The 18,499-nt window shown below is 40.4% G+C and overlaps 1 protein-coding gene across 2 annotated transcripts in view; it reads right to left on the minus strand.

Moving 5' to 3' along the window:
• The window catches only part of sh3tc2 (SH3 domain and tetratricopeptide repeats 2), an 84,893-nt gene that overhangs the window by 46,576 nt on the left and 19,818 nt on the right, over positions 1–18,499 (minus strand). The window contains exons 3-5 of one of the 2 annotated variants that reach the window (XM_043703810.2): positions 5,907–5,981; positions 5,177–5,275; positions 3,369–3,496 (exon numbers count right to left, since the gene is read on the minus strand). In XM_043703810.2, the coding sequence (XP_043559745.2) occupies positions 3,369–3,496; positions 5,177–5,275; positions 5,907–5,981 (302 nt within the window). Of the gene's footprint in view, positions 1–3,368; positions 3,497–5,176; positions 5,276–5,906; positions 6,018–18,499 lie in introns of both variants that reach the window. The other variant, XM_043703808.2, reaches the window with a different exon arrangement.

Consider the following 18,499-nt stretch of genomic DNA (forward strand, 5'->3'; position numbering starts at 1 on the left):
TTTTCAAATCAATACTACGGGTTTCTGTGGTCACAATCTCTTTGAAATAATCCTCCAATTCTAGGTCTATGATTTCACCGAGACCATCTTTTTCCACCTTTCAGACAATTATAACATACTTAACTCATCCTGGTTTAGTTCATCTACTGTTGAACCCCTCAACTATGCATTTATTACCTCTTGGCTATCGACTATCACAGTGTCTTGACCAGATCTTATCCTTAATATGATCCAATTACTGCCATGAGTGTCTTAACACATCCAGTTCACAGATGTCCACATGCTTGCTGAATCATATTGACCCTATTTAATCAGTGTCTCAATTTTCAAGTTCTCATCTTTGTTTTCCATACCTTTACTGGTCTTTTCCTCACCATTTCTTTTATCGCTCCAGTCTCCAAGCCTCCAAGATTTTCTGTGCTCCTTTAATACTGACATTTCAATCATTACACTCTTATTTGCTCCACCATTCTATGGATGCCTAGGTTCTAAGCTCTGGAATTCCCTTCTGGAACTTCTCTTAATAAATGTGCATTGCAATATAAGAACCTATTTTAAGAACTGAGTTTTACCTATTTTGAAATGCAGTGACATCCATTGATTTCACAAACAGCAATCAGGACAAAGTCCAGTATCACTTCATAGATAAGAAAAAACATGAAATAGTAAAGCAGAGGAGGTATTAGGTGAGGTGGCTAAAAGCTTAATCAAACTTTTGGCATTAGGGAAAGCCAAGCAAGAGGTTGATATTTACCCTCTGAATCCCTCCTTGAGAGAGTCTCTGATTGCTGAATGCACTGTGTTTCCTGCCTTCCATTGCCCATTGGTGAGAAGGATGGAAGACGGGATGCCTAAACACCACAGAGAGATGAATGGAGAATTCACATGTTGGGTGTTTTGTGCTGCTGGATAGTATCACAGGGGTAAGTAAGCACAAGGACTATTAAGCAACTCATTGGAAGAAAAGGTTCCACACTATCTCCATCCTCAATGATGAGAGAGACCAATACACCAGTGCAAATAGACGTTTGCAGCAATCTTGAGCCATTAATGTCAAGTGAATGGTCCAGCTCAGCTTCTTCCAGTGGTCTACAGCATCACAAAAGCCAGTCTCCTGTCAGTTCAATTCATTCCACATGATATCAAGAAATGTTTGGAGGCATTGGCATATGAAAGGGCATGAGCCATGACAACATACTGGCAGTAGTACTGATGAATTCTGCTCAAGAGTTTACCACTCCCAAAGCCAAGCTCTTCCAAATACATTTACAACAAAGGCATCAACCCAATAATGTGGAAAATTGCCAGGTTTGTCATGTATGCAAAAGACAGGAACAAATCCAACCTGACCAATTATCAGTCCATCACTCTCCCCTTGATGGTCAGTAAAGACATGGCAGGTGTCATTAACAATAATATCAAGCAGCACCTGCTCAGCAACACCCAGTCTGGGTTCCATCAGAGTCTCAGCTCTGACCTCATTCCAGCTTTGGTTCAAACATGGACAAAAGAGGTCAGTCATCTCAGCTCCAGGACATCTCTGCAGGAGTTCCTCATGGTACTGTTCTAGGCCCAACCATCTTCAGCTGCTTCAATGACCTTCCCTCCATCAAGTGAGAAGTGGAAACATTGGCTAATGATTGCAAAATGTTCAACATTATTCACAACTCCTCAGATACTGAAGCAAATGCATGTTCAAATGCAACGAGATCTGGACATCATCCAGGTTTGGTCTGACAAGTAGCAATTAACATTCTCATTGCCTAAATGCCAGGCAGTGTCCATCACTACTAAAAAAATCAACTAAATACTGCCCCTTGACATTCAATGGCATTATCATCACTGAATCCTCCACTAACAATATCCTGGGGTTACTATTGACCAGAAACTCAACTGAACTCACAGTGACTACCAGAGCAGGTCAGAGGTTGGGAATACTGCAGCAACTGACTCACCTCCTGGCTCTGCAAAGCCTTTCAACCATCTACAAGAAACAAATCTGGAGTGTAATGGAATACTCCTCAATTGCCTGGATGGGTGCAGCTCCAACAGCACTCAAGAAGCTTGACACCATCAAAGACAAGGAAGCCTTGCACCATCCTTCCACCACCAATGTTCAGTAGTGGCAATGTTTACTATCTACAAGATGCACCACAGAAATTCACCAAAATCCTTAGATAGCATGGCCACTTTTATCTAGATGGACAAGAGGTGGAGATGTATGGGCATACAACTGCCTGCAAGTTCCCGTCCAAGCACACTTAGAAATATATTGCCGTTCCTTCACTCTTACTGGGTCAAAATCCTGGAACTCCATCCCGACGGGCATCATGGGTCTTCATACAGCACATTTAACTGGAGTAGTTCACCATCACCATCTCAAGGGCAAATAGGGACAGACAATAAATTCTAGCCTAGCCAATGACACAAACATCCCATGAGTAAATAAAAAGTGCAATGGAGGTAATTAAACACAAGTATCAGAAGATTGAAACATTGGGCACCAAGAGTCAATATAAGCAAACAAGGCCAGAGGTGATGGACAAGTTAGATCAATATGAAATAATGTAAGGTTGGGCTTTTCATGAGCAGAATATTATCATTTTGAAGAATGGGAACTAACTGGGACTACTTTAGAGTAATCTTATCAAGATTTTAAAGACATGGATGCACAAATAAGCTGAGGCAGGAGAAAAGGTGAATGATGTTATAAAGCTAGAAGCAGATAATATTTAAAATACCGAGTATTGTGGAGTCAGCCAATCAGTACAGGGTCACACACAATGCTGAGAATTTGAATAAAATGTGTACACTTGAGATAGCGATTGAAAAGAAATAGAGTTGGTTTCCTGCTGTAGAATTCAGGGAAGAGGTCAAATTTGATGACTTCAGATTTCCTACTATTTTGCTGGAGGAATTTGGATTCCCAGTGTTGGTTGAGTCACAACAACTCAAATAGAATGAACAAGTCAACCAGTGTGTTGGAGGAGTGGAACTGGTTGTTGTCATTACATGTTGGAAAGGGACCTGATGTTGTTGGTTGAGCTCTCCAGAGACATTAGGTAGATGGGGAATGAGAAATGGTCAAAAGTGATACTAGGGAAATTCAAGATAAGCCATTGTTGAAGATGTTCCAGCTGTGATTGAATAGTCTGAGCAACAGCAGTGCCAGACAGCAGGAGATCAAAATGGAAGGTTTGGAGGAGATTAATCATGTTGAAACTGGGGAGAAATTGAGGATGGATTTTACAGCAAGGTTACAATCTCAATAAGGTTGTCCTTGCATTTTGTTAGCATTGTGGGAGAGGCAGAAATTTGGTTGGAGAAATTCAAAAGTAACACGTTTCATATATAGGCAATTGGCTTACATTAAACAACGCTACAATATCCTTGTTTTCACTCTCTAGAATGCACAACCTCCTTCTTGCACTCTCCTGAAGCTCAGAATCACAAACTCCAGATCTTTGTCTGATAACACAATATGACAATGTCACGTCTGAAAAAGAAAACAAATTATTTCAATGGAGGATGGTTTTCACAAAACTGTTCTACAAATTATGCTGAAGCACAACAATTTGAAAATAAGCACAAATATTTCAAATGTATGTAAATACTTTGTTTTTTCTATTTAAATTATTCATTTCACAAGATTGCAGTTGTTCAAGAAGGTGACTTGCCATTACTTTTCCAAGAGTATTAGGGACAAATGTCAGTCTTGCCAGAAATACTCAAATCCCATGAAAGAATAAGAACAAAATCTGCTGCAGTAAATTCTCTCATTTTGAGCTGTGTAACATTCGGATTAATCCAGATAGGAATGGGAGTACACTTCATTGTTCATGATTCACTTTTGCTGATTAGATAACATGCCGTTTGAAGAGAAATGAAAACTGATTTTTCTTGTACCAACTTTTGTTGATGGCTCACTACAAATATAGAGGACATTCATTTCCAGATGTTTTAGAATTTCTTCTGATAAGTAGTAAGAGAAGAGATTTTTTTCAGGCCTCACTGTACACCCTTTTTGGAGAACCAACCAGAGAACAGCGAGACAGAATAAAGTCATATCTAAAACAGCTAAAAGATGTGGAGGAGGTGACAAAATAGATTCATACCAAAAAGCTTGCCCAAGTAAGGCTTGCCAGGATTTAATTAGTCCAAACATCTGTGCCAATTGTGCATTCAACAAAAATAAATTGCCCTCCTCTTTTAAGCAATGACTGATGTTGTATGCTGAGCACTTCCCTGAAGCTATTCTTTCAAAGCTTCACATACATGCCTTTGCATGAAGGTTGCAGCTGTTCAAACAGAAAGATTGTATTTTAACTGGAGAAAAAGTGAGTTTATAAGCAAACTTAATCATAAACTACCAATATGGCCTATATGTATTGGAACTGGTAGGTATTTAGCCTTCATTTAATATTTGCTCTTTCAACTTCCAATATCTCAATTGCACTCTTGGCTTTCTGGGCCAATTAGCTATCATACTTTGTATTTTTAGTATTGTATTTACTTGGGGATATTTGGGGTTTAAGTTATATCTTCATACTGTGCTTGAACATCACATTCATTCACACAAAGGACTGTGGATGCTGAGTCAGTTGAAATTTTCTTTACCAATCTTGACAGGTATTTCCTAGGTAAAAGTATGAAGAGATAACAAGATGATATCATTCTAATGTAAGTTAGCTTAATAGTGGAATAGGCTTGAGACATTAAAAGGCACTCTTCTGTTCCTATCTTTACAGTCATGCATCAGCACTGAATAGAACTACAATCAACATGTGGGAACTTTTAGAGTCATCTGCAACTGACTTTCCAGTGGCTGAAAGCATAATCATTGTCAGTCATGACTATTAACAGTGCTGCTTGAAGCTTCTTACCCAGCTTAAACATCATAAGGAGTAATTATATGGAAGGAATTATTATTCTGATCTCCATTGCTTTCATAACTGCCTGAAGGCCTCTTCTGTTAGGTCTTGCAACATAACTTCTGTTGTGCGTAAAGGTGTTTCAATAGAGGTATGTTGTGTGCAATTTATGCCTCAGATTCTGACGTTACTCTGACTTCATCATTACTGAACTTCCTATTATTACAGTGCTACAATAATATTGGAAATATTGTCAGTGAAACACAGGGTTATGTGTTATACAAATATCTGTATATGTATCTTACCTTTGGGAAATTCTTGTTCCACAGATGATCCCAGAGAATATTCTTCACAACTTGTGTTGAGGTCCAATGACTGTGATCCAGACTGATGCTCCCACCTACCTAAAATGCAGTTTAGTATTAATTTATCAAAATGTCTTACTTTATCATTTATTACAACCAGAAAGAGGAAGAATCTTAGAGGCCTCCCAGCTGACAGAATTCAGAAGCCCTGAATTGGCCACTGGCATCATGATTCAGTCTTGCTTCAGTGACTGTATTTCTCCATTAATTTTCTGATGCAAAGTGCTACTGAGGGGTTGGCCTGTGCTTGGTTTTATCAGACCTCAGCTAATAAATGGAAACTGCAATAATTAGGACTTAATAGGGAAGTGATCAGTGGCCAGGGATTTTTTAAAATGGTGCAATTAGGAATTTGGTTTCACTATGTTTTGAAAACAATCAGGAGAGCAGGCCCATTTTAAACAACTAGCTTGACTTCGTTTCCAAGGATTGATACTCTATCTGGGCACTGGCTTTAGCTGTGGCAAAAAAAAAACCCACCTTTGTTAGTGAAAACATATCATGAAAATGTAAAGGATTTTCAAGGATAGTTAGACAAGCTCAGGTCACCAATTGGAATCGATTACAAATGTAACCAATGTTTTAAAATAATTTATATATTTAATATGATATTTAGAAGGGTAGAAATGCATCTAGCAATTATGTAATAGAAGTTGTGCACAGTTTTTACCTGTTGCCATTTTATCTCCACGTGTAGATTCTGCATTTGATTCAACAGACAGCTTCTGCAGATGGCAGCAGTAATCTGAAGAGGTAAGTGATACAAAAGGTGATTGTTTCCCTGTAATGAAATAAAATGAGTCGGAATTGTAAGCTATTTATAACAGAGACTAAATATGGCCTACCACTGAAGTGTTTGAGCAAAAATCATATTTGTGAGTGGTATTTCCACGGTTCCACAAACATTGCATTCTCAATTTGAACAAAACTAATTATGCTAACAGGATTGCTCGAATTGAATCAACCATATTATGGTCATACACTCTAATGGCTGGTGAAAAATACATTAGCAAGTAAGCTAAGAATGGCCTCCAGTATTAGTCTTGGGGCTTGGATGTGGTCAGGCAGCCAAATGGGGTGGTCAGAGTCAGGATGCACCCCTCACAAGGTGTAATGAGCCGAATATTGGGTAGCCACCACTTGTCTTGATGCTTTCTGCCTTGTTACCGGCTGTTTTCCTTCTGAAATAAGAGGACGACTGGAGATGAAAGTAGGAGGTACGGCTACTACTGTAGTTACAGTTGAGGAGTTGTTCCATGTGCAGAGGGCATGCGTGGTTGATGCTTTCTGAGGTTTGGTTGGGAGAGAGCGATGATGTTGAAGGCCATAATGAGAATGAGTTTTGGTGGGTGTTGGATACAGTAGAAGAGATAGTGTGAGCTATCGGAAAGAAAGTAGTGACACTTATGTTGGCAGAATGAAGAGGGTAATTGATCTTCTTACTACATACCGTTCCTCTGCAAGGCTGAAACTGTACTGGCTCAGCAGGCAACCTCGCACTCAGCTAGCATTATCTGCTCTCATGATCTCTCCTGATGTTTCTGGGGTAAGAAGATATTCAGCATCTACACCAACACATCCAGCAGGACCTCCAGATCTGAACTCGCAATGGGGAGCACCAATTTCTCCTTTCCCACCATGTCAAAGTCAAACGTCTAGAACAGTGCAGGGCAGCTCAGGACTACTAGTGCTTGTCTGGGTGCATAACAACACTTTAAAGATGGTGCCAGGGATGCCAGTCAATTCCAGGATTTCCTGGCAGTGAGACAAAGTTCTGGGAATGACGCATGATAAGATGGGGCTAGAATTGGGTGAGGAGATGCATAGGATGAGGTAGGTAATAAATGAGGTGAGTTGGTAAGGTATGACAGATCTCTCTCAACTTTGTGGTGAAAACTCATCAAGAAACTTGACAAAACTGATGCTTGGCCAATGGACTTGTTGCAATTTGTTCTAAAGTCACAGACAACTTTCCATTATTCAAAGTATTACTTAACATTTGCAAGCCTGTTAGGTATTTTCTACTGTAGCAATTAAAAAAAAGCCATCTGCTGTGAGACAAGAATGGACAAAGTCTCTATTTTTCCAGAGATAATCGGCTCCATAAATCATCCCTACCGGCACTCTGGATGTGAACTCTGGTCTCCAATTCTGTGCAATATCTGGGATTGAGGTCACTGAGGCAGTATATTTGAAGATTATAACATCAAGTGCAGGATTTGGAGAAATGGCAAAGAATAATGGCATAGCAGGTAAGTATGTGTGTGTGCTATTATGAGGACTGTAACAAAAAGGATTGACAAACTGTAAGCACAAGCTATCACACAGGATTATACTATAGGGCTGAATCTTGAAATTTTTGTGGCTAAACCTAAGTCACCTTGAGTGTTTTGGAGAGTTTTCTCTCCACAGACATTTGCCAGTTCTCTTGCCACATCTTATTAAATTCATTGCATTCCTGATGAAGGGCTTATGCCCGAAATGTCAACTCTCCTGCTCCTTGGATGCTGCCTGACCTGCTGTGCTTTTCCAGCAACACATTTTTCAATTGATCCTCCAGCATCTGCAGTCCTCACTTTCTCTCACTGCAACAATTACCTACCACAGCCCTGTGGCAGCTCACATGTCCAATTCCAGTCCTAACTTGTCACATGCTTTTCCGAGAACAATTCACCACCCAGTGTATTTCCGGGAGTTTGCCCATATCCTTTGTGCCCATGCCATCTATAGAACCCATTATGTACCCCGACATGCACTTTCAGCCTGGACTTCCCTGCATGGTTCCTAACATTTTTCCAAGACATGACAGGTATGAGGAAATAGCTACCCTAATCTCTGGGCAGGGTCCTGGGGTCCTTTTGGATGGGACCATGTAGAGGTAGGACTTCCACTTGCCCCAAGACTAACAAAGGAGACCACAACATCAGACCATTGTTTGGAAGTTGCTGCCCAGATTAAGAGCAATTCCTGATGAAGGGCTTTTGCCCGAAATGTTGATTTTTCCTGTTCCTTGGATACTGCCTGACCTGCTATGCTTTTCCAGCACACTCTAATCTTGACTTTGATCTCCAGCATCTGCAGTACCCACTTCCATCTAAGAGCAGTTTCAGCCACCTAGAGGAAACACAATACTGTAGGAAGAGGTCAACGACCACAACTTCACGAGCATAAATGTCACCATCTTGTCTCTGATAATTTCCACTCACTCTATTTTCGACCAAGGATCATGGCCTATCACTTTGACAAAAGCATATCTTCCCTCACTTGCTCTCATTCACTCCAACTCCCAGCACCACCATGTGAAATACAATCCGCAGGGACAAAATAAAGGACAATATAAGGAAGACAAAGAGATTTAGATTGGAGGCTACTTCCTATTATAAAAAGGAAATCCAAAAATTTACAATATCAAGGAAGTCATGCTGGCATTTACAAATCTCTGGATAGGCCTCAGCTGGATGATTGTATCTATTTCTGGGCAATACATTTTAGGAAGGATCTTAAAAGCTTTGAGAGAGAATAGAGACATTTGTTGGGATGATATCACGAATGAGGGTTTTTAATTATATGAAAAGCTGGGAGTTTGTTCACATTAGAACAGATTAAGGATATTTGATAGAGATACTCAAAATCTTACATTGTACCTGAACTGGGAAAAGATGAGCAGATGCTGTGCATGTGAATCACAACTAATAAAAAGCTGGAAGACATATCTTAAAAAAAAATGTGTCATTACAATATAACATTGCTGCCATCTTCCGTATTCCTTGTACACTGTAAGATGGGTTGAATTTTACCATAAATCAGTTGTGTAATTTTTGGTGAGTTTAATGGAAACTTTCTCTCCATGAGGTTTAGCATTTCTCCCACAATCTCCCAAACTACCTCATTACCTATACACTTTACTGTATGGAGCTCCAGTCATCGTCTTCCCCCAATCACCACCAGTGGAAGCACTCAGCATTGCAGAACATCCTGGCATTTCTTGAGCTGGCACCATATTTAAAACAAAGGTATGCACCAAGTCAGGGCTGTGCTATACTGCTTGTGTCATTTACCTGAATATATCAGACAAGGGAAAACTAGTGCCTGACTTTGTGTGCAGGAATGTGGAGGTCCTGGTGCATGTGTTGGTGCAAAGAAGAGCTATCCACTTCCACTGGACCATCAGAGAAGACCACAAAACCACATCCTGCCAGTCTTGTCTATGGTTGCTACTGGGTCAGTGCAATGTCATCTGGAGAAACGCCCAACAATTCAGGAAGAAGGCTAATAACCTTCCCTGCTGTGTGAGGGTACATGGCACCATCTTCTCTCTGCTACCAAGGCTCATGGTCTACCATACTCAGTCTTGTATGTGACATCATTCCTCATGCACTCTCATCCACAACAACTCCCCCACCTTACTAACCCTACAAATGCTTTGCGCTTCCTACTTAGTCATCCCGGGATACCTCATCACCTTCCTCCCATCTGCACTAGCAATACCATTGTAACAGCCATTTTGATCTCACTCATTGCCTCCCACCATCCCATTCTAGGAGATAACGATACGCAATGGGTGGACAGAACCAAACAGCTGGTGGGTTGCCTGATATTCAGCTTCGCACCATGGGCCAGGAGATGATCCAGATCCTGGACAGTGAGGAGCCCAACAGCCCATGTGGTGATCTCAAGACATCCATATCCCAACAACCAAGTAAAAAGCATTGTCCATTTCTACCACTATCCCATTGTTGCCCCAATGAATGTATTCCCAACATTTCTGAACTTCTACCCCTTTTCACAATGCATTCCCTCTTGCATCTCCTCCAACCATGAGTGGACCCTGCACTCATGGTCTTCGCTGGTCAAGAGGGATGGTTACACAAAATATTCTGTCCTTCATCTCTGAGGCTGAAACCATAGATCCTCTCAGACAGCCTTCATCACCTTCCACCAGTTCAGATACTAATGCTTTGGTCAGTAGCTGGATTAGAATCTCAGGAGCCCATCCAGCTAAACAGTGCCACATCCCTGCAGCTGACAGAGAAGAAATGGCTTTGGTTACTGACATTCAGAGCATGCTCAGAGACCAGATACCCACTCAACCCAAGGCAGGAGAGAACCCCATAGGATCAGCAATTAACAGCTTTGTATGAATGCACAAACCAACACGGAGCAGTAGGCAGGATTGTTAGAGGTACTGAGTAAACTGACACAAAGTTTGCAGGATTACAGCAATGTTGTTGCTATCCTGCTGCCTCAGACCTGCAAGCATTGGCTGCTTCAATAGACAGGCTGGATTCTGCCGGTAGATCCAGCGTTCAGTTTCTGCTGGATAAACAAATGGATCTGTTCTCCATCATTCCCGCCTTTGGTGCTCAGCATCAACAGCAAAGGCAACAGAAGGACAAGACACTGAAACAAAGAACTGCAGGTGCTAGAATCTGGAACAGAAAGTGCTGGAGAAACTCAGCAGGTCTGGCAGCATTTGTGAAGAGAAAAATAGAGTTGACGTCTCTAGTCCGGGAACTCATCAGAATGAAGGATCACTGTTAACTTTGTTTCTCTCTGCACAGATGCTGCCAGACCTGCTGAGTTTCTCAGCACTTTCTGTTTCAGAAAGACAAGGAACTCTGGCCTTACACCAGGTGCTCCTTCTTCACAAGGGGATAGCACATTGCCTGTATTCATCCAGCTGGAGGAGTAACCATATAGAGTCATCAAAGACATCTGCTCTCAGGACTCTCCAGAGGTGGCTAGGCCTTCCACCCCCACCCTTCTTGCCACTCCTCAACCGTGTAAACTTCAAGCTGAGGGTGGCTGGGCCCCCAGGGTCACCCAACAAAACCTCTAAGGCTAATGGACTCCAGTGTAGAACAGATTTTCTTCATTCCAGTTGCAGACCCTGGTACTGCACTGAGATGTCATAAGAGGGAAAGGAAGATGACTTTCGAAGAGCACATGGGACTCACTTCATTTTAAGTAAGTTGTCACATTCGTTAATGTACATGCATTTTTCATTAACAGCTGTGAGTGAATGTCTGTCTAGCTGTAACTACAAGATTGAAGACATAGAGTCAAGCTATCCTTAGTGCTTCATGAGGGTCTATGGTCCAAACTGTGCAGTGAGCAGCTCCTGCACCATGTGCAGTTTATGGAAACTTGGAAGGTGTTTGCTACTTTGACATCTAGGGTCCATCTTTCCAGGCCACAACTCATTGCGTGAGTATCACAATATTAAAGGAATTGACTCCTGATGCCACATGATGTAGTCAAAAGTGTTCGGACCAACAGTGACTGCTGGTCAATGCCCAAGGTTCACATTCGGCATGTACGACTCATATGTATGTCATTCACCTGAACTGTATGGGCTTCTGCATAAAGTTAATGCCCTTTGAAGGGCCTCATATCAATTAAAAGTACAGCCACCCTCCCTCACAGAATGAAACTTACCCACTCTCTCCAGTAATAGTGGCAGCCATATTCAACTCCATTGCACACTTGTTATTGCATCATGGTGGAAGGAAACAGCAGTCACTCTTCATGCGCTGAGTCTCAGGCTCAGCATCTTACTTTCTGAGAACCCTCAAATGTACACATTCCCTTCCTGGCAACCCTCTCCATCAAACCCAGTGACTTTGAGTTTCCCCACATTCCCATCCCCATTCACATCTGTTTAACTTGACCCCTCAATCACTGTCATATTGAGTGAACTTGCCGGATATAGTGATGTACGGCTCTCCCCCACTGAAGTCGGGTACTGCTGACTGTCAGTGATACCCATTCCCTATCCCCACAACAACCTACATAACCTCTTTCCTTGCCATGCTCTATCATTTGCCCCCATGTATTGAGTTGTCCATTTCACTTCTGTTAACCCCCCTGCATCCCAGCATGCTACCTGTAATCCCCACAGGTGCATTCTCCAGCCTGTCTCCCATAGTAGCAGCCCTTGATAACTCCATCCTTGACTTTTTTTGGATAAAGCCAGAGGATTGACTGTGGTCCACCTCCTTGGACAGACAGCCCTCACTGATACTAACCAGACCCTGAATGATCTCTATATTGCTCAATGACTGACTTCCTGCAACTCCCCAGACTGATTGAACTGACCTTGGTCTGACCTCTTGACAAAAAATATAAAGATGCCATGACCGTTACCACCTCAACCATGACCAAGGCCCTAGACTGATATTGTGGGTTGCATTTGACTTAGTGAGCTGGGATTCCGTGTCTGAAAGGTATCTTCCTTGACTGAAGATTAATCTCCTAAGATTTTGCAACATGGGCATTTACTTGAAGCACATGCAACGTAAATACACTACTGACACATGGTGCAGGTATGAGATTGATGTCGCACAGTGCCCTCGAGCAATGTATCCACCCCCTTGACCGATGTCTGTTGACAAGTTGCCTGGCTTTATGCCTACGCTTAAAGGCAAGAGAAGGAGGGGGAGAATGGAGAACGGAATCTAAATTATGTGAATTTAGGTAATAATGGATGCTAATTCAAGCTAATTAATTGAAATAAGCTTCTTGCTTCTCACTAGTGTGAAATGTGTCTTGCCATTCATCCCGATCCTGAACCAATAGGACAAGAGGGCATGGCGTCAAGATTAGAGGAAGCAGGTTTAGAGCTGAACTGAGAAGGAACTTCTACACCCAGAGAGTTGTTAATCTACGGAATTCCTTGTCTAGAGTAGTTGACGCTACTTCAGGAATCACTTTTAAAGCTAAGGTAGATACTTTTTAAAAAATAAAGGAATTAAGGGATATGGTGAAAACGTGGATAAGTGGAGCTGAGTCCACGAAAAGATTTGCCGTCATCTTATTGAATGGCCAAGCAGGCTCGAACTCCTAGTTCTTATGTTCTGTACAAATCTCAGTTCATGATTACAAAGGAAAATCCAGAATTATTTGCATGTTTCTTAAACCAAAACCAGTCCATCTCATTTCGTCAATTTAGTGTACTCCTCAGATGATCTCATGAAGAGCTTGAATGCATTAGTCATAACATAAGCCCTAATAATATCACATTTACAGAACTGAAGACCAATGCATCAGAGCTAACACTCCCTGATCCACTATAGTTAGCCTACTTATATCAAATTTGCAATGTGAAAGATAACCAGATGCATCAGATCTACAAAAGACTATAATAAGTATTATCTTGCAAATTATTACCTTTCAACTACTCCCATTCATAACTGAATGGATCAGTAACAGAGTCATTTACTCCTCATTGACCTGCTCACTGATACTCAGTTCAGGAGTGCAACCTCACACTAACAGTTACACAATATTCTGTACCATTCACTACTCTCTAGATAATTAAATGACTCACGTCAGCTTACAGCTCAAGACTTGAATAACATTCAGGCTGCAGCTGATAATTGGTAAGTAACATTTGTGCCACATAAATCATAGCTAATGACTACATCAGGCAAGGGAAAGCTCAGCAATCTTCTTCTGACATTTAAAGGTCTGTAAATTCTCCGGCAGCTCATTAAAAATTCTGATTTGGAGAATTTTTGCCACACTGTCGTTATTTCAGAGTTGATACCTCAAAATTCCCTACGTAACACCATCTACAGAATACCATCATCCTAAACGTAAACAGTGAAAGAGCAAGTTGCCAGCGACCTCTCAAGGTTAACTAGGAATAGGAGTGAGACACAGCTTAGGCCTTTTCTCAAAGCTAGAAAATAATTTTCAAAAAATTCAAATCAAATTTTTTGAGACAGTGCCTTCATAACAATGCTTTCAATCTTTTTATTTATTTTTGAATATACAGGATGATATAAAATGGGAATATGTCACCGTAATGAAAATAATAAAGAGCTTTCCTTCGTCTCCAACCAAGAAAACAATTGCCAAATGTTTATTCATGGAAAAGACTGAGCTGGCCACAGTTGGCATTTTGAGGTCAGTTCTCTCTGAGCAGACCTTAAAATATATGCCTCCAAACAAGAGCCAAATCATAAGAATTATTGCAATAATGTTAAAATTATCAAAATAAAAAAAACTTCAATTGGTCAAGGTTCAAATATTTAAAATAACAATACCTGACTACTGATCAGAAACACAAACCAAGCCTTAGAAATTCAGTGTGGGTTCTTAACAGTAATAAATGAGTTATATTTACTCTGGCTCAGGCATTTACCTTAACACTGCTTACACTTAAATAAAGGATCACATTCTGGTTATCTCAGTTGACTGGATTGTGATCTCAAACCTTAAATCTTTGCATGATGCTTTCATGTCACTGTGTTCTCTAATCTTTTGACCAGAGACACATTTGGGTATTGCTCTACATATTACAGGAATGTCACTCCCTTATTTGACAAGACAGTCTTTTAAGGAAATGTTAATTCACTATTGGTTTCTGAACAATACAGGAATAAAGTCAACATGTAGCTAGTGGAAATTATATAAACATCTGCTTATTATACATTAGAGATTACAGCTACACAAGTGTGTTTTTCTTACAGGACTGTTAAGTATCATTTTAATTATCTTATATATACTTTAATTGAAACTTCTATAAAATTAAGAGACCAAACAGAGAAAACACGATTTGTTTTGAAAGAGATGAACGTTTGTTACTGAGGTTTTATAATTTTGCTTTCTTCTGCAATGTTTGAACACAGAAAGTGGAAGTTGTCTTGTTTAAAAGAATGTCACTGCACTCTCAGTAGTATGTGTAATGGCTGGGATGACAAAACAGAAAAGGTTCCACAAAAATGTACTTCTGTCACCAAGTGAAAACAAGGCATTTATTGATAAATTTTTCAGAGTTTGTTGTCAATTGTTAAGTTTATTTTTCACATTACTTGCTTCCACATTTGAAGGAAAAGTCTTTGGAGAACATGATTCTTGGAAAAGAAGACTAAATAGCTTAAAGTAGGTGCAGCAACTTCAAGGTATGAGGTTACAATATAAGTTATATACTGCTGCAGACAATACCAGTCAATCACACCCAATGCACTAAACAGAGAGATTACGAAAGATAATTACCAGGCAATGCTGGAGATAATTAACTAATAACCAAAATGTTCCAGTAAATAAATGACTGAATAGATTCTGAATACCTTGCAAATGCATTGGCTATAGACTCAGTTTAGTATTTATGATATCAATTTATATATTTTTTCGCTGGATGTTTATTCAAAGATCAAAGTCAAAGTTTAAATTTTATCCTTTCACCTTTTAGTACCACTGTGCTCATGGCCTTCAATTCTTAATACTGATTGCCCAAAACACTCTTAAATACTTTTTGTAAAATGTGTAGCTTTGAAAGATGGTTATGCTTAACCATTACATTTTAAGATAGAATGAGGAGGCAGATATGATTTTCAAATGTATGACAACAGGATCATAGCTTTACATCATTAAGTAGAATCTAGGAGAACCTGGTTATCTCTGCTTTTGCACACATTGCTGTCTGATTTTCCTGGTCTTGTTGTGAAGTAGATAACCCAGTCAGCTCAGACTAGCAATGATATCTTGACAAATGTAAAACCTTCACCACTGAATATCCCAATGTGTTCACATAAAGTTTAGTTTAGTCTTTTCTGGAGGGAATGCATCCTTCTGCATTCTTCCATAGAAAAGATATATTGAAAGTTCATAGGTTGACCTCTCACATACAACATGCAATATGGAGCCATTATATCAAACAACCTGGATTAACCTGAATAGGTGAGATAGTTAAATATTGGGTATCAGAATACATGATTGTCCCATGCCTGTTCTATTTAGGCAAGGAACAAACAGACATCATGCTATTTGCTCATCAACATGGTGTCCATATGGAACAGTGTTAATAGCTCTGTGGGAGGTCAGATATGCACACAGCTAGCACAACGTACAGCTAGCCTTACACTTCTAAATAACAGCATGCCCATCTTAAAGAAGAGTTTCCCTCACACAACAACAGCTCTTGCTAAGGTAACTGGAAGTCTTTCCTGAAAGAAAGGGGACAGAAAACAATAATAGGTCTGAGAGTTAAAAATAACACAGCACCATGTTATAGTCCAACAGATATATTTGGAAGTACAAGCTTTCTGAGCACTGCTGCAACTAGCTACCTGATGAAGGAGCAGCGCTCCATAAGCTTGTACTTTCAAATAAACCTGTTGGATTATAATCTGGTGTTGTGTGATTTTTAAACTTTGTCCAACCCAGTCCAACACCGGCATCTCCATATCAAGTCTGAGAAAGGACACCTATATTTTCAGAATTGTGATGGAGGCCTCAGTGATGACAGTTGAAAGGATAAGCCTGGTCATCTTTTCAATGGGGTGACCAGTTGTAGGAAGTCCTCAAGTCAAGCTGACAGAAGTGAACAGGAACAAATGGTCAGGCAGGCCAATTCCCATAGGCTTGGTTGAGAACATTTTGTTGTTTAATGGGGAATTCATACATTTAAAAAGTTCAATCTCTTCAAAGACTCTTACAAATCAAAAACAAATTTATCACTTTTCTCCCCCATCCATAGGTCATATATTTCCTGAGCTAGACCTTTGAATGTTCAGCTAGGCACACTATACTAAAGCCAAATGTATTCCTGTAGGTACAGACATGTGATTATAACAGTCAATGACAGCACCTTTTATAATTATACATACATAAAGAATTCAAGCACTAGGTGCAAGAATGAGTAATGACGTAAGGACCTCCACCCAGATTTCACAGTTCCTGACTTGCAAACAATTCAACTTTATTTTATTAAAATCAAACATCTGTCATTCCAATTATTAAGTTCCCACGTAAGGTTAGGCCAACAGATGGATTTAATTTATTATACCTTCACATATCTGGACCATACTTGCTACAAATTGTCCCATCATTGAGATGTACATTGTCACTGTTCCTCTTCTCCCTCCACAAAGTGAATAACTTGCTGTGTTGTATTCTTTACCTCATCAAGCTTGTTGTTTTAAAGCTGCATTCATGCTTTTTTTCTATAGCCTCCACCTTCAGCTGTTTTAATCATTCTGACCAGTTTTTACCCTTTCCCATTGTTGCTTGTGAAGTTAATGCTCCTCGATGCCATCAGCTGTCATATTCATTTTAAACAAGATTAAGAGAAAGGAAGTCACTGTCTGCTTTTCTAACTTTAAAGAAAGACGACTGAGAAGTGGGACTCAATCCATATGAATAATGCAGAGTTTTTCACTGATGAGCAGAATGCAAATTATAGCCTACAGCATGATCCAGGTCTTTCCAGCTGAATTGCATATTTCATACTTGGACTGGTCATGCAGTATAATTGTTATCTTTTACATACCTAATTGACAGTGATGAATGTCTTCTTCCTGCTTCAAATCTGCACAGTTCTAGACTCTTCCAATATATGTCACCTGCTGGAACCTCACTGATTTTTCATTATTTTGATTTTATTCTACTATCAATTGTAGTTTGGACCTTAGAGCTGAGAAGTGTGAGCTGAAAATTATCTTTTGACTGCTGGCCATGACTAGGGTTAAAAAAAAAAGTTTCTTTGTGAGGCCAAGTCTGGAAGTTAATTGCAGGTTGGTTCTTGATCAAAAAGGTTCTGCAGATGGTTTGAGATCAGGGATATGATTGTGTTTAAACACATACCAGATGTTGACCATTAATGAGGTCAGAGCCCAAGAACTGGTTCCAGAAATTCTGGGAGAGACTTTATGCTCCAGCAGATGGCAGATGTTGGATGGTAGCTGGCATCTCCTCGAGAGACAGTCAGTCTGTCAGGAAGAAACCAGAGTTTTGAACAGGGTTTTGGACTCGTTCCTGGAAGAGGGAGTTTGGCTGTTGTTGTAACACCATGAAGAATTTAAAGCTTCCTCCTTAATCCCTCACTTTCAGCTATTGGAAGTTCAGAGAATAGAAACTAAATCATAAGTTCTTAGGATGGCACGATAGTTCAGTGGTTAGCACGACTGCCTCATAGTGCCAGGGACCTGGGTTTGATTCCAGCCTCGGGTGACTGTCTGTGTGGAGTTTGCACATTCTGCCCGTGTCTGCGTGGATTTCCTCTGGCTGCTCTGGCTGCCTCCCATAGTTCAAAGATGTGCAGGTCAGGTGAATTGGCCATGCTAAATTGCCCAAAGTGTTAAGTGCATTAGTCAGAGGGAAATGGGTCTGGGTGGGTTACTGTTTGGAGGTCGGTGTGGACTTGGTGGGCCGAAGGGCCTGTTCCACACTGTAAGTAATCTAATCTACTGCTGACTTCCCTTGACTGAGCTGAAAACGTGTGCCTTATTGACATCTTCAGAAAATCAATCAAGAAAT

This window comes from Chiloscyllium plagiosum, unplaced genomic scaffold (genome assembly GCF_037043375.1).
Source record: "Chiloscyllium plagiosum isolate Xiang-an unplaced genomic scaffold, Cpla_swu_hap1 HiC_scaffold_16, whole genome shotgun sequence".
Classification (NCBI taxonomy): domain Eukaryota; kingdom Metazoa; phylum Chordata; class Chondrichthyes; order Orectolobiformes; family Hemiscylliidae; genus Chiloscyllium; species Chiloscyllium plagiosum.